This window comes from Nanorana parkeri, unplaced genomic scaffold (genome assembly GCF_000935625.1).
Source record: "Nanorana parkeri isolate BGI_ZX_2015 unplaced genomic scaffold, ASM93562v1 scaffold151, whole genome shotgun sequence".
Lineage (NCBI taxonomy): Eukaryota > Metazoa > Chordata > Amphibia > Anura > Dicroglossidae > Nanorana > Nanorana parkeri.
Window position 1 is genome coordinate 2,061,022 of NW_017306419.1, and position 22,308 is coordinate 2,083,329.

At 41.4% G+C, this 22,308-nt stretch overlaps 1 protein-coding gene across 1 annotated transcript in view; it reads left to right on the plus strand.

The window, feature by feature from the left end:
* The window catches only part of TASP1 (taspase 1), a gene marked incomplete at its 3' end in the record, with an annotated part of 90,428 nt that extends 71,461 nt beyond the window's left edge, over positions 1-18,967 (plus strand). Inside the window, exons 9-10 of the mRNA XM_018554265.1 lie at positions 2,058-2,177; positions 18,889-18,967. Coding sequence (XP_018409767.1) covers positions 2,058-2,177; positions 18,889-18,967 — 199 coding nt within the window. The remainder of the gene's footprint in view (positions 1-2,057; positions 2,178-18,888) is intronic.
* Between the last annotated feature and the right edge of the window lie 3,341 nt (positions 18,968-22,308).

Consider the following 22,308-nt stretch of genomic DNA (forward strand, 5'->3'; position numbering starts at 1 on the left):
ACAGGTGTTCCAGTGTCCTCAAAGATCCAGAATTAACTTGCTGAACATCTTCAAGTACTGCTTTACTCTTGTCATGATGTTACTGCAGCACCAGTGTGGTGAATTGCACTCTTCCTGGTGAAGACCTTTGTGCAGGGGGTGGCAAATGATATTCCCCTTTACATTCTCCAGTGACTCCTTGGGACCTCAATCTGGTTCTGTCAACTCTTCTGACACTAATATCAAATGTAGGTACTTATACTGCTTGCATTTAACAATATATTTAATAATGTGTTAATACAGAGCTGCATTAATTTATGTAAATTATACTTAAAGTGGAACTTTACCCCCTTTGACTAACAATCCCATCAGCTTACAGCTCTGCATGCTGATATGAAATCATCTTACATTCATTAGCTAAACAAGCATATTTTTATTTTACTTTTTTTTTCCATTTCCTGGTCCACTTTGGCACAAATGATGTAATTGTGCCCAAGCGTTGCATCCTGGGAAGGTTATATCAGCAGTGCATTGGTGGGAAATCTCATCTGTAATCTCAGGGAAAGGCATTTTCCTCCCCTGAGATGATGTACATGGTCACATGTCCTAGTCACATGTGCCAGAGTTCCAGGAAGTAAAGGTAGATCTAGTAACCTGCCCTTAGTTAAAATGGCCACTGTGAAAAGAATGGGGAGGGGGGAAAAAAATAAGGCAAGCAAAAAATAAAAAGCCAGCAATTATCTAGAAGTATGTGCTTGTAGATTGTCATTACTAAACATTTCTTAAGGTGCCTTTGTTGTTATGTTGAACATATGGGTAAAGTTTCTCTTTAAGTTAAAGTGACATTAAAGGATAACAAAATGTTTTCCTCCCCCCATGTTAATGTCAGCACTTACCTTAAATGATGTATCTTAATCCGATCTTCTTCTTTCCCCATGTTTTCATCTGTCCCTCCAGCGGTACGGCGGCTCTCCAATCCAGCGCTGGCTCCTCTCTGCTAGCAGGCACTTCTGATCCAGCGGTGTCTGCATGCGGGTGCACGCGTCCATAGACTTACCTTGCGTCTCTGCTCGTCTCCCATCCGAGAATCCGAACTGCGCATATGCCCGCCCCAAGATGCTTTGCGGCCGCCGGAGCATTTTCGCTTTCTCGGTCGGGAGCGCGCAGCCGAAACAAGGTAAGTGTTAAGCGCTGTTAAAGCGGGGTTTTTTTTCTTTTTTTAAAACTTTTTGCCTATATCTACTGCTTGATAGCAGTAGATATAGGCAAAAAAACAGGAGGGTTTAGAACCACTTTAAGCTTTAAAACGAAAATTAGGAACTGGACGAGGTCAGGCAATTCATGCCACTCATACTGAAGCAGATTTCTTTTCACTGTTACTTTTTACTTAAACTTTACAACACGCACAGGGACCATGGGGAACAAAAGTAGCCAGACTGCAGAAGGAAGGACGGTGTCAGCACCAATTCAGAGATGATTTGAGACGCTACAGCCGAGTGATGCACAAATAAGATACATTTTAGTTATTAGGTCAGGTACTTGAATTCATTTTTAAGATTTAACTCCTGAGTTTAGTGTCCCTTTAAGTTTGTGAAACATCCCTTTCTTTAGTACCTGAAATAACCTTGTATGCAAATTAAAATGGGAACAAGGCCCATTGTAATATTTACTAATGTAAATGCTGCATTTTATTTGACTATTTTGTCTTCTGTTTCTTAATTTCATTATTCATTTTAACCTTATCAATGCTGTAATCAATACTAAGTTTGACTTGTATGTTGAATATAACACAAAAAATGAAAACAGTATTCAGTAACTTTGACAACTTGAGGGTTCTTGAGGTTACAATAATACAGTGTGTGTGTGTGTGTGTGTGTATCTAATAAACTCTGTTCTATTTATTTTATGCCAATATAAACAATAGAAAAACTATTACGTATGTCTCGTGACCTTCTCAACTGAAATTAAATGCTTGCATTTCCTTTCCAGTATTTATAGAAGAATTGGTTTACATTAAAGGCAGCCTCCTCAGTGCCTTGTTAAAATACTTTAAAGCAATTGCTGTTATTACTCCACAGGAGAATGACTCAGGAACTCTGGACACTGTTGGAGCAATAGTTGTTGACCAAGATGGAAACGTAGCTGCTGCTGTCTCCAGCGGTGGACTAGCCATGAAACATCCTGGAAGAGTTGGCCAGGTGAATATCCTTTTATGTAAAATATGACTCATATATTTGATATGGTAAATTAGTTGCGCTTGATCTATAATGAAGTTGCGCTTCATGGATAATGTCGTTCTTGGTTTATTTTATATATTTTACTGAACCTCCCCCCCCTTCTTTTAACTACTTCAACAGCAGGGGTTAAATAACCAAATCACTTTGGTACCTGGGATCTGGTAAATCGACTATGTTTTAACAGCCAGTTATTTCAAAAAACACTGCTACATTGGTTTCAATATGAAGAGCAGCTCACAGCCAGTAAAGTTAGTCAGTAAATTGGTAATGTAGTGCAATTCAGAACAAAGCAACTGTGCGAAAGCCAAAACATTCTCTCTTACAAGGCATGACCTGTTTATTAAAAAGAAAAAAAGTTTGGACATATTTAGCAGGCTTTGTGGCTGTGTTTTTTTCATTTGGATTTGTTTTCACGAAATGCATCCTCTTGTTAACCGATTCAGTGCTTCCCAATATCAACTTCAGTTTTTAGTTTCTGTAGGTGAGGCTACAGTGGGACAGGGGTTGTTGCTTGTATTTGCAAACACACTATCATTTCTTGGCCATTTAGAAGGTGATGATACTGACAACTATATGGATTGACTAGATGCCTTGACTAGATGCAGGTCCAGACCCTAAATGTCATGATAAATGATTAGAGCCAATAAGCAGGTAGGCTCTTGAAATCACTAGTTAATCTTTTACGTGCTTTCCTAGCAACAACAGGACAGTTGCTGTACAGGCCTAAAAAGAGGCAGCTAGAATTTAGCAATAGCAGCCCCTGTATGTATCTCTGTTCAGGTTTCCCTTAAAGGGGACCTGTTCTTAAAGGGGTCCTAAACCCTCCCGTTTTTCCATAGAAACACAAATGTTGATCACTTAATTTGGGCTCTTATTCCCTTCAGTCCCTTTAGACTAGTTGATTCCTTTCAACCTTTAATGTTGTTATGGGAGGAGTGAATCAGTTACAACCTATAGAGCTGTGGGGTACAGGCGCCAAGTTGAAGAGTAGGTTTGGATACCCATTCACTGAGCTGCCAGGCAGCAGCTTCTGTGTAAGAAGGTGGGTATTTTTGACTCTTAAAGGCTAAGTTCCCCTTTTGATTAAAAAAAAATCACTATGCATTTTAGGGACCCTATTTTTTAAGCTTCTAAATACCATACCTGTAGGCTAGTGCCCCCACAGCCTGTCTGCAAAACTCCCATTGCTAACGATCTTATGTCCTACCTAATATCAGGGACACAAAATAGCATACCCAAGAATGCTCTTCCTTTTTGAAGTCACGTCATGTGCAGTGTGCTCTTTCTCACTGTAGCAGCACCGGTTCTTCCATTTTCTAAACCACCTCATACCCAGTACACACATTCTGTAGCTTGAGCACCTGTGCTGACAGGGAATGTGGAAGAGCCGCTGCTGCTACAATGAGAGCGCACACTGCTTTCAGATAAGATAGAGCATGCACTCCCCAGTTGTGCAGACATTTTTTTGTGTCCCTGATATTAGGCAGGATTTCTGGCAATGGGAGCTTTGCAGAGCGTGTGCCGCAAAAGGCCTACAGGTATAGTATTCAAACAAAGCTACAGTTTTAGAAGCTGAACAGTGTTTTGTAACCTACTAGGGACCTTAGACTGCATAGTGATTTTTTTTTAAAGAAAAGTGAACTTCACCTTTAAGAATGGAGCATATCCATTCTTGAATCCATCTGATCCAGGAAGGTACCTTGATCAGATGGATTCACTCTGACTTATAAGACCTTCCAGGATGTTCTACAGCAGGGGCGCCCACAATTTTTTGTCTGGAGATCTACTTTTCAAATGACGAGCTCAATGAGATCTACCAACGAAAAAACACCTGCATTCAGGGGCGGGGGGAGAGGGCATGGCTGTGCATTGAAGTCAATCAGCTGATCGCTCCAGTGTTTGTCCTGCACAGAGGATCGGCACATATCACTAATATGTACTGATCCTCTGCCGCTCGGCCATGCACACAGGGGGGCTCAGCTTCTTCTCTGGATCCCCCTGCTCTCCTAGGGCAGAGGCATCAGGGACAGCGGAGGAAGGAGCACGGTGAGGAGAGAGCCGCCGGCTGTCAGATCCTGGCCAAACGTCTCTCTCTCTCTCCCCACTGCTCGGCCTTCTATGAAAGCGGCTCCCCCCTCGCCGCCGGCCGCAGTGCTTCTTTCACTTCTCTTCGGATCCCCGCTGCATACAGAGACCCAGGACATCTCGATCTACCAGTGATCGCATAGCGATCACTGGTATATCGCGATCGACCTTATGGGCACCCCTGTTCTGCCGTCTCCTTTTCTGACGGCGTATAATTACATTTTAGATGGTTGTCCTCTTCCTGCGGACTCCTTTGTTTTGGAAGAGATCAGACCCACCTATTCTTTTGCTTTGGTTGTCCAAAGTCAACAGGATTAAAACCATGGAGAACTTACTGGTGCGCTCCACCATCGGAAGGAGAAGTTACACAGAATCTGCTTCCTTTTCTAAGGCATACAGCTCCCTTATGGGATCCCAAATAGGTTGCTTTCCTTGCTGGATTGCTTGTTTGCTTCTCCTTTTTTTGGCTCTTGTGCTTCTGGTGTGATGGGACCATCCCACCCCCCTCAATTTTTTTTTTACTATGTCCTCTTTTCTTTCTTTTCTCTTGCACTCGTGTATTTTCTCATCTGCCTCAGGAATTTTTATTGAACTTGCTCATTTACTCTCAGGTTGAGGGTATAATATGGCATTGGTAAAAGAACAAATGGCTGCTGGTTTCCATTTCTCTGAACAAAAAAGCTTTACCTTTTTAAACGTTGTTTCCTTTTTGTACTACAAACAATAACTGTATATCCCCACTTTTTAATGCCACTATTGCATACTGTATTTGTATTTTATCCCTATTCTACGTAAAACAAAAAATTGAGCATATTCAGTATTACATATAAATGGGGAGCCCAAAAGTTTGCCAAAAATGCGGGGAAAAAATCAGAATGCCAAGAACAAAAAGTTAAGAAAAAATAGTAATGAATAATTAATAAAACCCTATTGAACAGTAATAGTATTAGCTTATTTAACTAATATAATACAGAAAAGTTAAGCAAACAACTTAATCATTATTAGCATTATCAATGTAATGCAGTGATTATACTGAATTATGATTTTGTAATGGGTGCAATGGTTTACTGTAATTTTGACTAGGCCAGTATTGCCAATCCGCTGATGCTTCCTTAATAGAAGTGTGATCCCAAACCACAGTCTCTGTGTGGTCAGTTGATATCTTATGAGGTTGTGCTGGGAGCTCCTGACAGAAACCAGTGATGTAGTGGCCAGGGAAAGGAAGCTGCAGCAGGTAGCCGGAGGTGCATCTGTGAATACAAAAAAGATTGCCTGCAGAGGGTAGTAAATACAGTTCAAGGACTTTACAATGAAGTGCTCAGCTAGAGATATGATGTGTTCCATGGTCTCTTTAAAGCAAAGTATGTTAAAATTGCTTATTATTATCTGTGTTTTTAAATATTAGATTCAGTCTGTTTTTGTTTTGTATTTCATAAGTTCTTTTTTGAGGAATGTTACTGTTTTTCTTGATCATTGTAATTTGTATGTCTAAAGTAATAAGCCATGACAAGAATTACATGATGTATGATGTCTTGTACAGTATACACTGCACAAGTGAAATCTGATGCTCCGGGGACAAAACTCCCTCTAGTGGCTCCAAGTATTTGTCTGTGCAATGAAGATTCAGCGAAATCTTGTTGTGGAGCCGTTATCTTTTATATTAAAACCTTGAGCAGTAATGCTTTGAGGTGCTCCTAAAACACTGCAGTGTTAATGTACATTTGTAATTACTGTAATGACAGCCTGAACAAAAGAATAACACTGAGAAAGACGGTTCCAAAAAAAGAGCCAACATGATGCATAAAAAATAAAATTATTCCTAAAAATTAATTCAGGGGATACAGCTGCCTGCTCATGGTGTCCCATTTTATACAGCTCCATGGTGGTCCCATTTTACGGCATGCATATCTGTAATCTACCAGATGACCCTGAAGCTAAGGTGGTAAACATTTCTGAAGTATAACCTAAAATTTTTCTGTTTGTTAAAAGGGACCGTGAGAACACACACACACACACACACCTCCAAATCATTGGTTTCAGGTGTTCCAGTCACTTCCCTGGCCACAGCTGTATAAAATAGAGCACCTAGGCATGCAGACTGCTTCTACAAACATTTATGAAATAATGGGTCGCTCTCAGGAGCTCAGTGAATTCAAGTGTGGTACCGTGATAGGTTGCCACCTGTGCAATAAGTCCATCCGTGAACTTTCCTTGCTACTAAATATTCCTCGGTCAACTGGAATGTTGCATTCTGAGGAGACTGAGGAAATGCTTCCTCCTGGCTACAGCAGACCGATGGCATCTCAGCCTAGACAAAGTAGATAGAGTGGCCTGACCTGGAGCTCGAGAACTGCCTTGTAATAATAGAAAGGACTAGGGCTGCAACAACTAATCGACATAATCGATTATAATCGATTATTGAAAAAGTTGTCAACTTTTTCAATAATCGATTAGCGTGCGGGTCCGTCGGTTCCAGTTGGAGTCCATCGTGTCCGTGGTGGCATGGCTCCGTCAGGGGGATCTGCTGGCCTCCATCGATATCCGGGATGCATACCTTCATGTACCCATAACAACCGTTTTGAAAAGCTATGTATATTGTGACATTTAATGCGGAGGTGCTGAAAAGGCCACATATTATTTACAGTAATCTGCGAATACTAAAAAATATGAAGGAGAAAGGATGACAGTCACCAGGAATCTAAATGATAATTGTCTTACTCTGTGCTCCAATTTAGAGGGCCCTGGGATGCTCTAAAGATGGCTATAGTGATGTGCAGGTGCTTGAGGGGTGTCTCTTTATAGATATGGCTACTTACGTTTATAACTTCGGCAACACCATTTGATGAGCGATGTCATGATATCACGCCCTGGAGTTTTAAGCTTTATCCACTGTACGTAGACTACTATTCTTATAGAGAAAAAAGGGTGGTAGGGGGGTGATATCGCTTGCAGAATCACATGACCGGAGTCTGCATTTGTGTTTTAAGTACACATAAGAGCTTGAAAACTTAAGGCTACAAAATGCTACATATAACATTAAACAATCGATATAACTTCATGAAATGCAAGTTTAGTAGATTTTCTGAATTTAGCCCTGTTCCTTGAGCAACAATTACCTATTAACTGATCAGTTCCACTTGTTGCCCAGAGACTTGTAATAGCATAGCTGGGAATTGTTTGTTTCATTTGATGCTTTTTCTATTGACTGATGGTCCTGAGTAAATGCAGTTTGTTTACAGTCATAGTTATGTCTAGCCACTTCTAGTTTTCGTTTCTGCCCGGGGTTTATGATATCTCCATATTGGCACTCTGATCTCAAAATGCTATCTGATGTTTCTCTGCTGATGTAATGTGCGGGGCCCTTGTTGGATTGAGGGCCACTTGTGTGGTCCCTGGAAATAATCTCTCTAGAATCTGTTCTTTGATGCGGTAGTGCACGTTTCATAATTGGTAGTAATGGCAGAATAGGTTTAACCTTTAAAACAGATGCAGTAGATAATAAAACTATTATATTAAAAATATATTATATTGAATTAGATATTATATTAAAACTAATAAAGAGAACAGCTTTGGTCATTCAGATGCCAGTTTTTCTTAGCTAGCAGTAGAGAAATAATCTGGTTGGTATAGGTAACACCCAGATGTCCTGTGCTTTAGGTTTACTATCTCCTGACATAAACTGGAGCACCCAGAATTAACGTATGCAAGAGAGCACAGAGGAAGCATGTATTCTCCATAGACACAGTGGACCTTAGATTTGCAAAGCCACAGTGTGGTCAGTAGTTGCAAATTAATTTTATAGGCCCAGAAGTGATTGTTATAACTTTAAAACATCACATGCTGTCAGATGGAGGAAAAACTTGCAGCAAATGTAAACATAAATGGAATGGGAAAGTTCTAAGGCCACACATGAGACTGTAATGCATGTTTAAGAATAGGTCCTATCATAAAGTATATTTAAAGCCAAAACTTTGTATTTATTTTATTTTGATTTGAATGGACCAGGGGATAGTTAAAACCCCTCAAGTGTTTTTTGCTATCTTAGTCTCTTTGGGGAGGTTATCTTTCACTTTTTAAATGAAGAAAAGTAGTCACTCTGTTGTTTGGTATCATCATGTGCACCACAGTGCATATGGCCCAGTGGGGAGACCAAAGGTGAGAGTTGTCTGAGGAGATCAGAAGATCACAGATCAGCATGTCAAATGTTAAGGCTAGAAACATCTTCAAACAGCTTAATATTCCAGTTGCAAATAATATTAGGAAGTTTAAGGTCCATGGGAGTGTAGCCAACTTCCCAGGACATGGCCTCAAAAGGAAAACCGACCCCAGTCTGAACAGAAGGATAGTACAAACGGTAGGCAAAGAGCCAAGAAAAACTTCAAAATAGATAGAAAGCCAAACTCCAAGGTTAGGTTACATCAGTGTCTGATCCATCCACTGCTTTTTGAGCGACAGTGGGCTTAAAGGAACAAGACCCAGAAGGACTAGAAAATCATAAAAAGCCTGACTAGAATATGCTAAAATGCATATTGACAAGCCACAATGCTTCTGAGAGAATACCCTTTAGACAACCGAGTCAAAACTGGAGCTTTTTGGCAAGTTACATCACAGATGTAAAAATGAAGATTTTAATGAACTGAACACTGTACCTACTGTGAGACATGGAGTAGGCTTGGTTATGTTATGGGACTGTTTTGCTGCATCCGGCATGGGATCTGTGCATGGTACAGTGAAATAGCAAGACCTTGTCGGAAAGTTCTGTCTCCGCCACAGGTTATGAGTCTGTTAACAAGGTGATGACCCAAAACACACAGCTAAAAGCACCCAGGAATGGCTAAGAACAAAACATTAGACTATTCTGAAGTGGCCTTCTATGAGCCCTGATCTGATCCCTATGGAAGATCTTTGGAAAGAGCTGAACATGCAAGCTGGAGAAGGCACCTTTCAAACCTGAGACAGTTGGAGCAGTTTGTTCAAGGGGAGTGGGACAGACTACATGTTGGCAGGTGCAGACGTCTCACTGAGAGCTACAGAAATTGTGCAGTGATAGCCTCTAAAGGTTGTTCAATACATTTTTAGGTTAAGTGTCCCATCATTTGTTTTCATTTGTTTTATTGTTTAGAATGTTCTGTCAAATCCGATTCAGATCAAATTACAATAACTCATACACTGTAAAAGAAGAAATGTATATTCATTTTTCCTGCCTCCTACACCCCTGAACCCTCTGTTGCTAAAGAAACGCCCCGCGAAGTCTGCTAGGAAACTGACACTTCTGCTGGAACTACTGTGCTCCTGCACCACTCACTGGTTCCTCTTACTTTGCTCCATGTAACTTCTGTATCCTGTAATGACACGGAGCTGGTTGGGAGGAACCAGCAAGTGTTGCAAAAGAAGCAGAAGATTAATAGTAACACCAGAAATATCAGTTTCCCAGCAAACACAGAGGACAATTACTCAACAGAGCAGTGTTCTGCAAGAGGGGCAGCAGGTTAAGGTGAGAATTTAAATGTTGTCCGTTAATATGTTCATGACAGGTCGCTTTATGCATGTTTTGGTGCATGATGCCTTGGGGTCTGGTTTTTCTTTTTTAATGCATTTTTAAAATGTGGTTATTTCTTTACATGCTGCTTTGAGCATTATAGGAAACCTGTACTGAGAGAGACATATAGACTGCCGTTAACATTCTGCAATTGCTAATTGCCCAACTGTCTTTGGCTTTGATATTTCATGAGCCAGCAATCTGGAACAAAGTATGCAGCAAATGAAGTTTACGTGAACATTGTCTTAAACGATCACTCAGACCATCCTCTACGCTCCTCGCAAGACCTCCTGCTCTCTCTTGCCCTGGTTCACCCCTCTCATGCTTGACCCAGGACTTCAACCAGAGTCATTCCCATCCTCTGTAACCCCCTACCCCAACCTGTCTGGCCATCTCCTACTTTGTCTGCCTATAGGCGATCCCTCAAAACTCATCTCATCAAGGAAGCGTATCTTGCCTCTATCTAATGAGCAGGGCCCCCTAACCTTCACGTCTTGAATTGTATTACAACTTTTTTTTAATGTAACTCCTTACTGTATTTTAACTCTTTGATATTGTAAAAAGCTTTCACACTGTTGGCACTATATAAATCTTGTATAAATAATAACTTGGTCCCACTCATCTGCATACTTATTCTGAGCCACAGAGAAAGTTTAGAACTCCTGTCAGTGTTGTTTGTGACCCCATTGGGAGACTCCCCTCACTTTTTGATTGCAGCCTGTGGACTGACAAGAACACTCCTCTTTGAGTAAATGGAAAAGTGTTGGGTCCTCTGTCAGGTTATTTTTATTCCCTGTCTCTTCCTGTCATTCTAACATCTGCTCCCCTTGTTTCCCCTTGACGTGATGCTACAGTGTCTGGAAATGAGGTTAAATCTCACCCCCAGTAAGTAAAAAAAAAAACTTCACAGAATTATTTGCTCTTCCTAAGTTTTGAAAATAAAGGTTGGCTGGAATTGGGATGTAATTACAAGGAGAAACTTTAAAATGCCATGCAGATAGCAGTCTTAGCAAGAATCAAACAAATGTGTAAAGAGCAGCAAAGAAGTAATGCTAACCACTATTCCCTTTTTAAACAAGGTGTATAGTTGAAATTTTTACGTGGAACTTTTTTTGGCTTCTGTCATTTTAAGATTTTAATATAAAATTTAGTGGATATTTATTCAACTTTTCTAGGAGCTAAAGTAAGATTACAAATTGAGGCCAATATAAAACGAAACCCTCTTTTTTTTCCTGTTGAATTCTTTGTAATTAGGATAAAAGGTAAAAGTGAAATGGCTGCCCCCTGGAGACAGTTTCCTAAGCTTCAATCTTAAATATCAGAAGATTTCAGCTGCTGACCTATTATGCTGGCATATTTTAGGGTAATTTAGCCCAACTTCCTATTGAAGTGAGTGCAGACTTTGATCTTTTCAGGTGCCATGATAAGAGACTTTATCCTCCTTTTAAACACCAACCCTTTAATGGAAGTTCCTTATTAACTGTTTTCTCCAGTGGCTAAGCAGGTACATTTTGCTTTTGTAATTATAGTATGCAGAAGAAACTGCAAGATATGTTTATGCATTTTCATAACGTGATTCTAGGCTTGATTACTTTTTCAATAATGCAGTGCACCAAGCAAGGATGAGTGCTTTACACATTTTCCTAACCATTTGGGATACCTTAGTAAATCGACCTGACAATACGCAGTTTTGAAGCATTTGTCGAAAGAGCCGGGCTGAACACTGACAGCAGCTAGACTACAGTGGTCAGTATACAATAGACACAGCAATAGATTTGTCAATCCAGGCTGAACAAAAAAAAAAATATCACTATATGGCCAGCTTAAGTGTTCTGTAAATAACATGTTTTCGAGCAGAACAAGGTCTGTGGTGCAGGCTATAGACAGGACCATTGCTATCTGTGTGAGAGCAGTGGTCCTCTCTGCAGCAGTCTAACAACCCCCCCCCTTCTCTGGTGAGTCTCAGCTAGAACTAGGTAACCAACAAAGTCTACACTCACTGTTGATTGACTAGCTCATCGCTGGATGTTGGAGCGGTGCTCTCATACAGGTTGCAGTGGTCCTCTCTGCTCTCCGTGGCAGACTTTGTACTGCCACTGGGCGTAAATCTAAGCCAAACAAAAAATAAATAAGACTTTGCAAGTTACTAAAATACAAAAAAAAAAGTTAATTCAATTGTGGATGCGCAATGCTTTTAAACCAGTCCCTTGTTACCTGTACTATTAAAGTAGAACTATGGGTATCCATTAAACGGAAATATGTGCTGCATGTGACGGACTCAACCGTCACATGGGCTGTTGGAGAAGCCTGGGGGCTAGCCTCCTTCATACTGACTATGGACTTAGGACTATGGAGACCCCCTCGGACCTCTTGGGGTTACAAGGAAGAATTATCTAATTTATGTGTGGAGTGGATATGCTGCACCCTGTGCCCATTATAGGTGCAGGATGCGAATCCTGCAGCACTGAAGGGGGTTAATTCTGGACTTAGACTTCCAATTGAACTGGTTACAGTCTTTTTGTCCATTTGATTCAGTGTGTTAATGATGGGATTAACATAGCTGACTCTAGATGTAGCTGACTCCAGGTGTAGATGAGTAGATTACTATACTACTAATACTGAGAAGAGCATTGTTTGCTTGATGTTTTGATTGCGTTATGTTTTTAGACGACCAAAACTGTATAAATACTTTGTTGGTTTTACTTCAACATTGGTGTTGTCTGATGTTTGGGGAAAATCTTTATTATTTTGGGAGTTTAGTTTTCTTTCCTAATATATTGGTTTCGTCCAATAATTAGGCAGGTTTGGGCTGAGGACACTGGAATTCAGGTACCAGCAGAGAGGAAGCTACATAGTGACAGAGGCACCCAACCCAGTAGGGTTGCTGTGCGGTCCGTCATACTGCAGCATTTAGTTATAAGTGCATTTGCGTTTTCTTAGTCCCCCAGCAAAGTCCAACAAATACCTGTTGATTCTGCCAGTGAAGTTCACCCAACACAGCTTCTCGTGGTGTGGCAACAATACTGCAATGCTCCTGAATTAAGGGCAGAGTTGACACTCTCATGTAGGCTTGCTGGCCTGTGGGTTGCAGGGAATGTGGCGTTAGAGGCTTGTATACCACATAATAAAGTTCATTTGGTACTTTTTAACTCTTATAGAGGAACTGTTAGTTGTAATTTAAGTAGGCAGTGCACCAAGACTGCAAGCCAGACACTGCACTTCAGCTTCCACAGCCAGCAATCAGCCACATTCTGGAGGATTCACCATAGCAGCCTGAGTGCAACTAACAGCAAGTATTCAATGCCACAGCTGATGATATGCACACAACCATAATAACTTTAACCCCTTCATGTCTGAGCTTGTTTTTAGTTTCTGTTCGTAAATGACTGACACACTTTTGACATTTTTGCTGTGTGATTCTTCCACGTCAGTAATATACTTTCTTACAAAGTGCACCCACACATATTATATATTGTTTTTTAGAGGACAGATAGGGCTACATATTTATATCACATATGTGTGTCTAACGCCTCACTTAGGACAAATAAAATATAAAAAAAGAGGAAAAAAACGTTAAAAAAACTGATTTGTAGTATTTTTTTTACAAAACCAGCACAAATTTATCATAAGAGGTATTACAAGGACTGTATATTAGTGTAACTGTTTATCAAATCCATATTTTAAGTAAAAAATGCACATAAATTAGTTTTAGAACACTCAAAAATCTCCACATTTTCTGTTAAAGGAGAGCTATAGGGTTAAGGCTTTTCCCCATAGTTCTCTTTATGGTAACGGGATGACACAAACTAGCGTCCTCCCGTCACCCTAAGCTCAGTATACCACGAGCTACAGCTCGTGGTATACTGAGACGACACAGTATACCGCGAGCTACTGCTGCTGAAGCGGATCCCGACAATTATGTCTGGATCCGCCCAGCTGCGTGAGTGACAGCTGGCTCTGCCTATGTAGAGGCAGAGCCAGCTGTACCCGCCCCCTCCCCCGTCCGATCCGCCAGTCAGCGCTGGCGGATCGGAGCAGGGAGGGGGGAATCCAGCCCATCCCCTGTCACGGCAGAGGGCTATGACAGGATCGAGAGGTGAGCGAACGCTGGTATCTGTTCACTCACCTCCTGATCTACTGAGCTGACTTGTGACAGTCTCATTGTCACAGGTCGGCTAGAACTATGAGGTGAGTGGAAATCACTCACCTCATAGTTCTCCTTTAAGTATAAAAGATGAGTCAAATAAATCAATACCAGATACGTCATAACTTACAATTGAGTAGGCCCACAAAATGGTGACAAACTACAATACCCAAAATTGTCCATATGCGATACTTTAAAATCTTTCCAGAATATGAATTTAGAGTTAGACATGTATAACCGCTATTGCATCCGTAATTTTGTTTACATGACAGCGATGGCAGTAAAATGGTTAAATGCATCTTTTCATTTATCTCCTCAAAAGACCATAACATACAAAATCATGAGGTAATGGTTTGTGTTGAGGCCAAAATATGCAAGCTCACAAAGGGTCCTCATGCCTGGTGAGTTTTACGTTTAACAATTTAGTACAAATTAAATAAAACAAAGGGTTCCCTGGGTATGATCAGGGACCAAGATCAGATAACCCATAATAAGCATTTTCTTTACTATTTTCAATACCCTGAATTTGGATGTTTAGATTTTATTGGAGGTTTTACCTGTCTTCTTTTGTGCTTTGTTGATATCACTTTCTCCATTGGCTACCTGCCTTCTGGGATTTGAAGATCCCTGTCTAGAAAACTGATGGAGTGTTTTGCCTAGTGTATTTACCTTGTCCAGAAGATGGTTATCTGAGCTTTACATGATTCCTATTGTAAAGCTGCTCTATTTTTCTCCTTCAACCCACAGGCTGAACGAAAAAAATTGAGCGGATTCCTCCATCAACCCTACCAGCGTGTCGATCGAGGAATCCCGCCGTTTGCATTGTATTTTAGAATTCCTGATCACAGTGGGTGGCTCATTGACTGGCGGCTCTGATCGTACGAAGACTTTCTGGCCCGCTCTTTCGTTCAGGGATGCCGACAGTGGCACTCAAAAATTGGCCAGAATTTGCACATTGTTTGGGCACCGTAAGTCTACAATGTAGTCTTATTTAAAAAAGTACACCTTCAGTTGGAACATGTTAGTGCCATAAATATATGGACAACCTGTGATATTACAATACCGGCATTCAAAATTTATTACAATTGCCAAGAATTTGGGGCATCCAGCTCACTGATTCATCTGACGGTACATGGTTGCATGGTAATTACAGAGCTTGTCAGGTGCCTTTTTGATCCCGACAGGCTGTAAAGGCCTGCATTGTATGTGGAAGAAGGAAGGATGGACTGATAGAGGAAGCCTGCTAGGTAGGGGGGTAAGGAAAGTATTACTCCTACTTTTTTTTATTTAAGATGTCCATGCTTAAAATAAACTTACTGTCAAAATGAAAGCTCTAATCTGAAATGTTTCTGGGGATGCATTCTTTCTGCAGCTTTTCTTTTTGTAGCTGTACACATACTTTGTGACAAGCATTTGCTGTGAAGAAATCACAATTTTGCTGTTCTTGGAATTGAATCAACAAGATAAGAGGAGCAACATTATTTTTTATATTTTTTACCACAAAGGTTTACGTATTGTTTTACCGAGTGACTGCTTTTGTTTAGTGACAGCATTTTCCACTGTGTTGCGTATGGTTACAAAATATATGGGATAGAATAACATTTTTAAGTATATTAGCAATGAGAAGTGCTGCAAAGATTAAATATAACATAATAGAGCTTTTTAATAGTTAAGGAAAAATGGTGCTTAATTCAGTCCTCTACCCGAGTACAAATATAGCTTTCAGTATGCAGTGTTTTTTGCTAGAAACTGATCTGTCAAGTCAAGCTGGGGAGCTACTAAGGCATTTTGCAAATTAGAAAAAAATAAGTTATTAAAGTAAACAAGGTTTAGCAGACAATAGACAGTGCATATAATTTGTTTGAGGATATGTCAAGCCAAAATAGCCAGAAACTCTCCAAAAATGTTCCCATTTTTGCACACTTCCTTTGGCCATGCAGATACCACTTTGAGAATTGGTTTTTGCATAAGTGTTTGGGGAGGACTCAGGGCTATGCTGGAGTGTCCCCTTCTAAAGCATTTTTTTTTGCTGGTTAAGTGCAGAAGTAAACTCAAAAAAATAAAAACATTGCTAGTAGGTAAGGATTTTTGACAGAAGAGCCATGCAAAGTTGTTTGCCAAAAAACGTCTTCCTCTTTTCCCAAGCAGTTTTTTATTTTCTGTGTTCACTGTGTGGTGCATACTGCTTGCAGTGTACACACCTAAGGTGCCCATACACCTAATCTCGGGAAATCCTGCGATCAAACGATAATCGCAAGGTGTATGGAAGGCGTGCAACCGTTTTTTCTGTACGGTCGCACGTCTTTTGTCGAACCAGCATGCTAGAAAACCCACCGAGAATCGTGTGATTCTCGGCTGGGTTTCTAGCCTGCTCATTCGACAACTGCACAACGGGCCGGTGTGTGCACGCGCACACTGCCCGTTCAGCATTGCGGTCAAAAGTCTTGCGATGGTCATAAGGTGTATTGGCACCTTTAGTTTATTAACAGCATCACCAAGATGCTCCGAATGGGCTTGATGCCAGGGAGGGTGTGAGTATCACTACCAGTGACCACCAAATGGCCAAAAAGAATGCCTGGGATTCCAGAAGTGGTGGTGGTGGAGGAGATGGCAGAGGATTCATCCCGCAGCGCTGAAAAAATGGCACACTTATCAGTGTGCCATAATTTGCAAGTATCCTGTGCATGGAAAACCCCACTCAGCACACAGCAGTTTACTACAGCTTTAAGCGGTCGATGAACTAAGACATACCTAGTACAGGCTAGAATCCTTCCCACCTGAGCACATGACACCCTAGGACAGTGGTGGCGAACCTATGGCACGCGTGCCAGGGAGGGCACGCGAGGCCTTTCTGGCACGCGAGGCCAGGTTCAGGCCACAAAACATTAAGGCAGCCGGCGGGGAGAAATCGGCGGGCGAGCGAGCAGGAGGAGAAGGGGGACGGAGCGGCAGGGGGTGGAGACAGAGGGAGATGGGGGCGGAGCTTTGAGAGGACGGGAGGAGCCGGGGGACTGAGCGGCATGAGACGGCTGGAAACGGAGTGAGATCGAGGTGGAGATGAGAGGACGTGAGGAGACGGGGACGGAGCGGCAAAGGCAGAGACCGCCATGGAGGAGGCGTCGCCAAGGGGCCAGTCGAGCGGCGAAGCTGAGACGATTGGGCGCCGAGGCAGCAGTGAAGGCTGGGCTTCCCGTGTAAGGTGGGAGCACTGTGCTGGCAGGGCCCACCATAGATTAACCTTTTAGGGTCTCAAGCTTGTGCAGGATCTGTGGTGGGCCCTCCCACCATAGACCCCGCAGAGCTCACCACAAATCCTGCTAAGCCCCCCTGAGACCACAGCTTTCCTGCTATGCTAATAGCGGAACATGTCAGAAGCTGGATACAGTGTTTGCACTGTATCCAGCGACTGACAGGTCACGCAAAAAGTATTAAACAGGAAGGGGTGGGGTAAATTTAGTGGGGGTGGGGGCGCCCGTGTTTTGCCTTGCCTAGGGCAGCCCCAAACCAAAATACACCACTGCGTTCAGGGACCACCAATTGAAATAGATCCGACTGACCCGGATCGCCTTGGTATGCGATTCGGGCCAGTCACAATTAGGCAGCGGCAGCCAATAAACAGGTAGGTTAGACGGCTGCTTCCTCCTCGCTAGGACCCCGGGAGGCCCCCGCAAGCGGCCGTCTAATCTGCCTGTTTAGAGGTCACCGCCGCTGCCTGATTGTGACCGGCCCGACTACAGAGGCGATCCGGGACGCTCAGGTCCCCCGTGAGAGCCGTACAAGGCCGTTAGGCAGTGATGTTGAACGTTTCTTAAACCCGAGCGCACAAACTGCAATACCAAACTTATTTTCAGCGCTGGCACTTTGAGATAAATAAATTGATTTTGCGTCGCAGTTTGGGCACTCTGGTTCAAAAAGGTTCGCCATCACTGCCCTAGGACCTGGTCTGCTCTAGCAGAACTGCTATAAGCAACTATTTTATTACTGATGGGCAGAAACGGGTGCTTCTCTCGGTGATTGTTAAAATGTAAACAGATATGCTTTGTTAGCTCCAGCTCCAGCATTGCTGCATATCATCTCTTAAGGCAGGTTTCCTGAAGGTGGCAACAGTGAACTATTCTGTACAAGGTATGTAGATACATGGGAGGATCACCAGGTATTATTTTAATGCAGATTCAAAATAGTGAAAATGGCTCCGATCAAGAACAACATCATTGCTAAACTTACATAATAAGGTTTAAAGCACCAGGTGTTTCATTTTTTGGCCATCATTACCTGCGCAGTGAATGTTAGTGTTAAAATCCATTACTAGCTACTGATGGTCAGGTCTGCAGTAATTGTTGGTGGTGGAACGTTCATTGTTGATTGAAACTGCATTGCAAGTAACGACTGTTGTATTGTCAGAAACCCATACTAGAATTTTGTATGAAATAATTTAGTTTACATTTGCAGGCTCAAACAGCTCATCTAAACCCTGTCCTATATGCACTACATCCATATTTATGGCAATATTTTGTGTTTTCTGTACAATTGGGATGGCCTGATATGTGTGCTGCTCCTGCTTTGTTGTCCAATCATAGCATGGTCTATAACCCACCCCAGCTTGTTATTGGACCATGAAGGAACAGCAGCACGCAAATGAGGGTATCCCTTCACTCTCACCTCTTATAAAAATATTTTATTGTATTAGACTAACAGACCTATGCAAATAATTAGAGCCTGCTTGATTCTGAGCACTGCTCCCATCTCCCATTCTGAGCACTGCTTTGCAGGGTATGACGGGAGGCTGATATCTACTGATTCTGTTACTGATGCAATTTCTATAGAACTTTTTTTTTTTTTTAAGAAATGCATAACTGAATTAAATTCATTCCAGTTTCAATTGTTTTGTATTGTCTTGTATACAGGCTGCTCTGTATGGATGTGGCTGCTGGGCTGAAAACACTGGAGTTCACAACCCATATTCTACAGCTGTGAGTACTTCAGGTATTTACTGCTTCCATTTAATGATTACTTACTGCTACTTTTCTCGGGCGAGTGAGTAAAGAAGAACATGTGTGTGCCACATAGGCATTCTGTGCACAGCTGTATCTGTCAGTGCTATTTCAACTCTGTTCTATTTATACCCCTTGTTTCTTCACTGTGCTCAGTGCATCTGTAAGTGTCATCTGCATTGAATCTTCCTCTGTCCTTATTGTTTTATTTAGTATCTGATTTCTTTGTGTCTCGGAATCAAAACACAATTTATAGAGAGATCTTTACGTAAATAAACCTACTGATGTGCTCGTCTTTTACCTTCTTGCTTTAGTAAATTACAGGCTCACAACTTTGCTTTCACCTACATACAGTATATAATAATTTTATTTTCCCCATGTTTTAGTTCGTCACCACAATATCCTTTCTTTCAAAAATGGAAATTACTCTATTTTATAAGGAGCTCTTATACATAGTTACGTAGTATTTGGGGTTGAATAAAGACATAAGTCCATCAAGTCCAACCCATATAGGTCCACGCATAATCTCATTCTTAGGAATACTTGTACCCCTGTATATTACGGCCCCTCAGGAAATCGTCCAAAGGTTTCTTGAACATTTCCACACTCTTAGCTGAAATCACTGCCGGTGTTGCCAATGTTGCTGTCACCATGAAAATCATATCCCTCTTTATATTGCAACACTAAAGATGTTCTTCTATCGCAGCCCCCTTGTAAACATTAGTAGCACCCCTCTGTAGCTGCTCTTTACAGTGCTTTCCCAGTCTGCTGTCTGACTATTAAAGTTCAACTGAACTTTTAGTTTCTGCTAAATCCATTCCTGGTGCACCAAAACAAAAGGAGCTCCAAGTCCTACAGGTAATTTTCTGTAGAAAATAGCCACAGTCGCAGTACAAAAGTCTGCCCCTGCCAGCATTCTGCAAAGGAAGGGCTCTTGTTGTCTGTGGGGAAGCAATGCTCACTTTGCAGAGGTCCCCCCCACACCTGAGTCAAGCCTCTAGGTCTGCAATCAGCAATGCTTGTTCTCCCTGCTGGGTGGAGCAGGGGGGCTTCTACATAGAGACCATTGCTTTCCACAAACAGCAAGGGCCCTTCTCTACACGCTGCTAGGGGAGCAAGCAATTGTACTTTAAAAGAGTGGTTTCAAAAATATCTAAAAATTCCATTTACTTTTTTTGTGTATTTTATTTTAAAACCAATTAAATCATCTTAACTGGTATAATTATGTGAACTCGGCTGATATAGAATGCCTATAAAAGTAATTCTCATGTTTCATTGTCATAGAGCATCAAATCTTACTGGATTGATTGATTTTTTAGATAGATTAACAGAAATATATTTTTTGTCAGTGTAAAAACAGATATCTGTAAAGCAATTTAAAATTATTATATACAGTGAAGAAGAAACTGACTGTATATAGTCTTTCCATAATTATACAACCCCCTTGAAGTTAGCAATTAGTCAATAGCCTCGAGTCTGTGTAGACAGGTCGGTGTCAGCTTTACATATGTGGAAATTGACTTTTCCCCATCCCAATTTTGCAAAACTGCTCCAGCTCTGTTAGGTTGCATGGGAGTCATAAGTGACAACTTTTTCAAGTCCAACCATACATTCTCTATAAGATTGAGATATGGACTTGGTCATTCAAGTACACTGCTATTTTTAAACCATTCTTCAGTAGTTTTGGCCTTTATGCTGAAGGTCATTGTCTTGCTGGAAGAAAAATCTTCTCCTTAGGCTTGTTTTTTTTTTTTGCAAACCATCAGGTTTTCCTTCATGGTGTGTTTATCATGTGTATCATGTGGTGTGTTTATCATGTGTATCATGTGGTGTGTTTATCATCATGTGCAATGTTTGGCATACAGTAAAGAGGATGGTTGGTCTGATGGCCAGGAAGGCTAAATTTGGTCTCGCCAGACCATAGAACCCTGTCCCAGCTGACTTGTCTTCTAGATGCCTTCTGGCAAACTGTAGAAAATATGTCATGTGCACTTTAGCCATTAGTAACTCTCCCATAAAACTGCAACTTGTGAACCCCTTGGACAACATTTGTTGGATGCATAGTCTTTCCCCCTCCTGCCACTGCCGGCCACAATTTGACAGCCTTACCTGCCCTATCCTTCCTGTCGGAGCCAGTCCATGCTCCGGTCTGTGTTCCCTCATATTCCCACTGCTCTCCCTCACCTGTATGGGCAGAGGCAGCAGATATCCGAGGAGAAGCAGTCTGCTGCACCCGGCGAGCTGGCAGAGGAGAGAGCAGTGAGATTCAGGATGCCAACCAGGGAGGAGAGCCGCTGTCAAAATTATGCAGGCTTTACGAGTGATGATTTAGGTGTCTCATATTTAGGGGGTGTATACTTATGCAGTCATTTATTTTCTGTTTGGTTATTGTAATTAATTTAACTGTGTGGTTATCTTTTTCACATTGACAATGAAAAGTATATTTCTCTGATCAGGATAAAAAAAAAAAACATTCACTCTGATTCAGTGTTCTATGACAGTAAGATATGAAAGCTTTCAGAGTGTAAATATTTTTCTTAGACACTGTAATTACCATAAATTTCTCAATACTGAGCTGGCATGTGTGATTAGCTGTGGACTATTACCCGAAGGTGCTGGAGAATATTTTAGTGTAATGACCTGTTTGAAGTCTAGGCTTGGTGGCAACCACTGCTCCCTTTTTAGGCACAGTGGAAGAATGACTAGCTACTCAGGGACACAAAGTGTATTAGTCACAGAATTACCAGGTGAAATGAAGAAAACAATGCCTGAAAAAAATAATACGGCTTCCCCAATCTACGGAATAGTAACCTTTAATATATGACATTTTTGTTTTTGAATTTAGTTATACTTTAAAGTAGCACATTTCAGTTTTCTGTGACCTTCATGGAATTTTCATGGGATTGGAAACTCGTCCATCTACCTGCCACAGTTCTGACAGAATGGGCAGAGAACTTCTCATTCAAATTCTGGAGAACTGTAAAGAGTGTGTGCCATACCCTGCACCTTTCCAGCAAATTCTCTGGAGGTTCCAATTTTCTCTTTTTTGTTGATTGTCACGCATCATTCATTGCTTGAAATTTGTAATTTGTCTGTTAACATTCATTGCTTAACCCTTGTCACATGCTTTTACTTTGATAAATATTTAAGTCTGATGAATGATGTTACCCTGTGTAAAAGTCTGTGATGTCCTATGCATTTGTATCTTTGTAAAAGTGAGCTGTTTGACTTAAGAATGATTAGTCGCTTGCACAGGGTATGCTTTATCAAGAACGTCCAAATGAAGAGAACACACTTTAACAAATGTTAGCTTGATGATTGTGTGGCTTAACC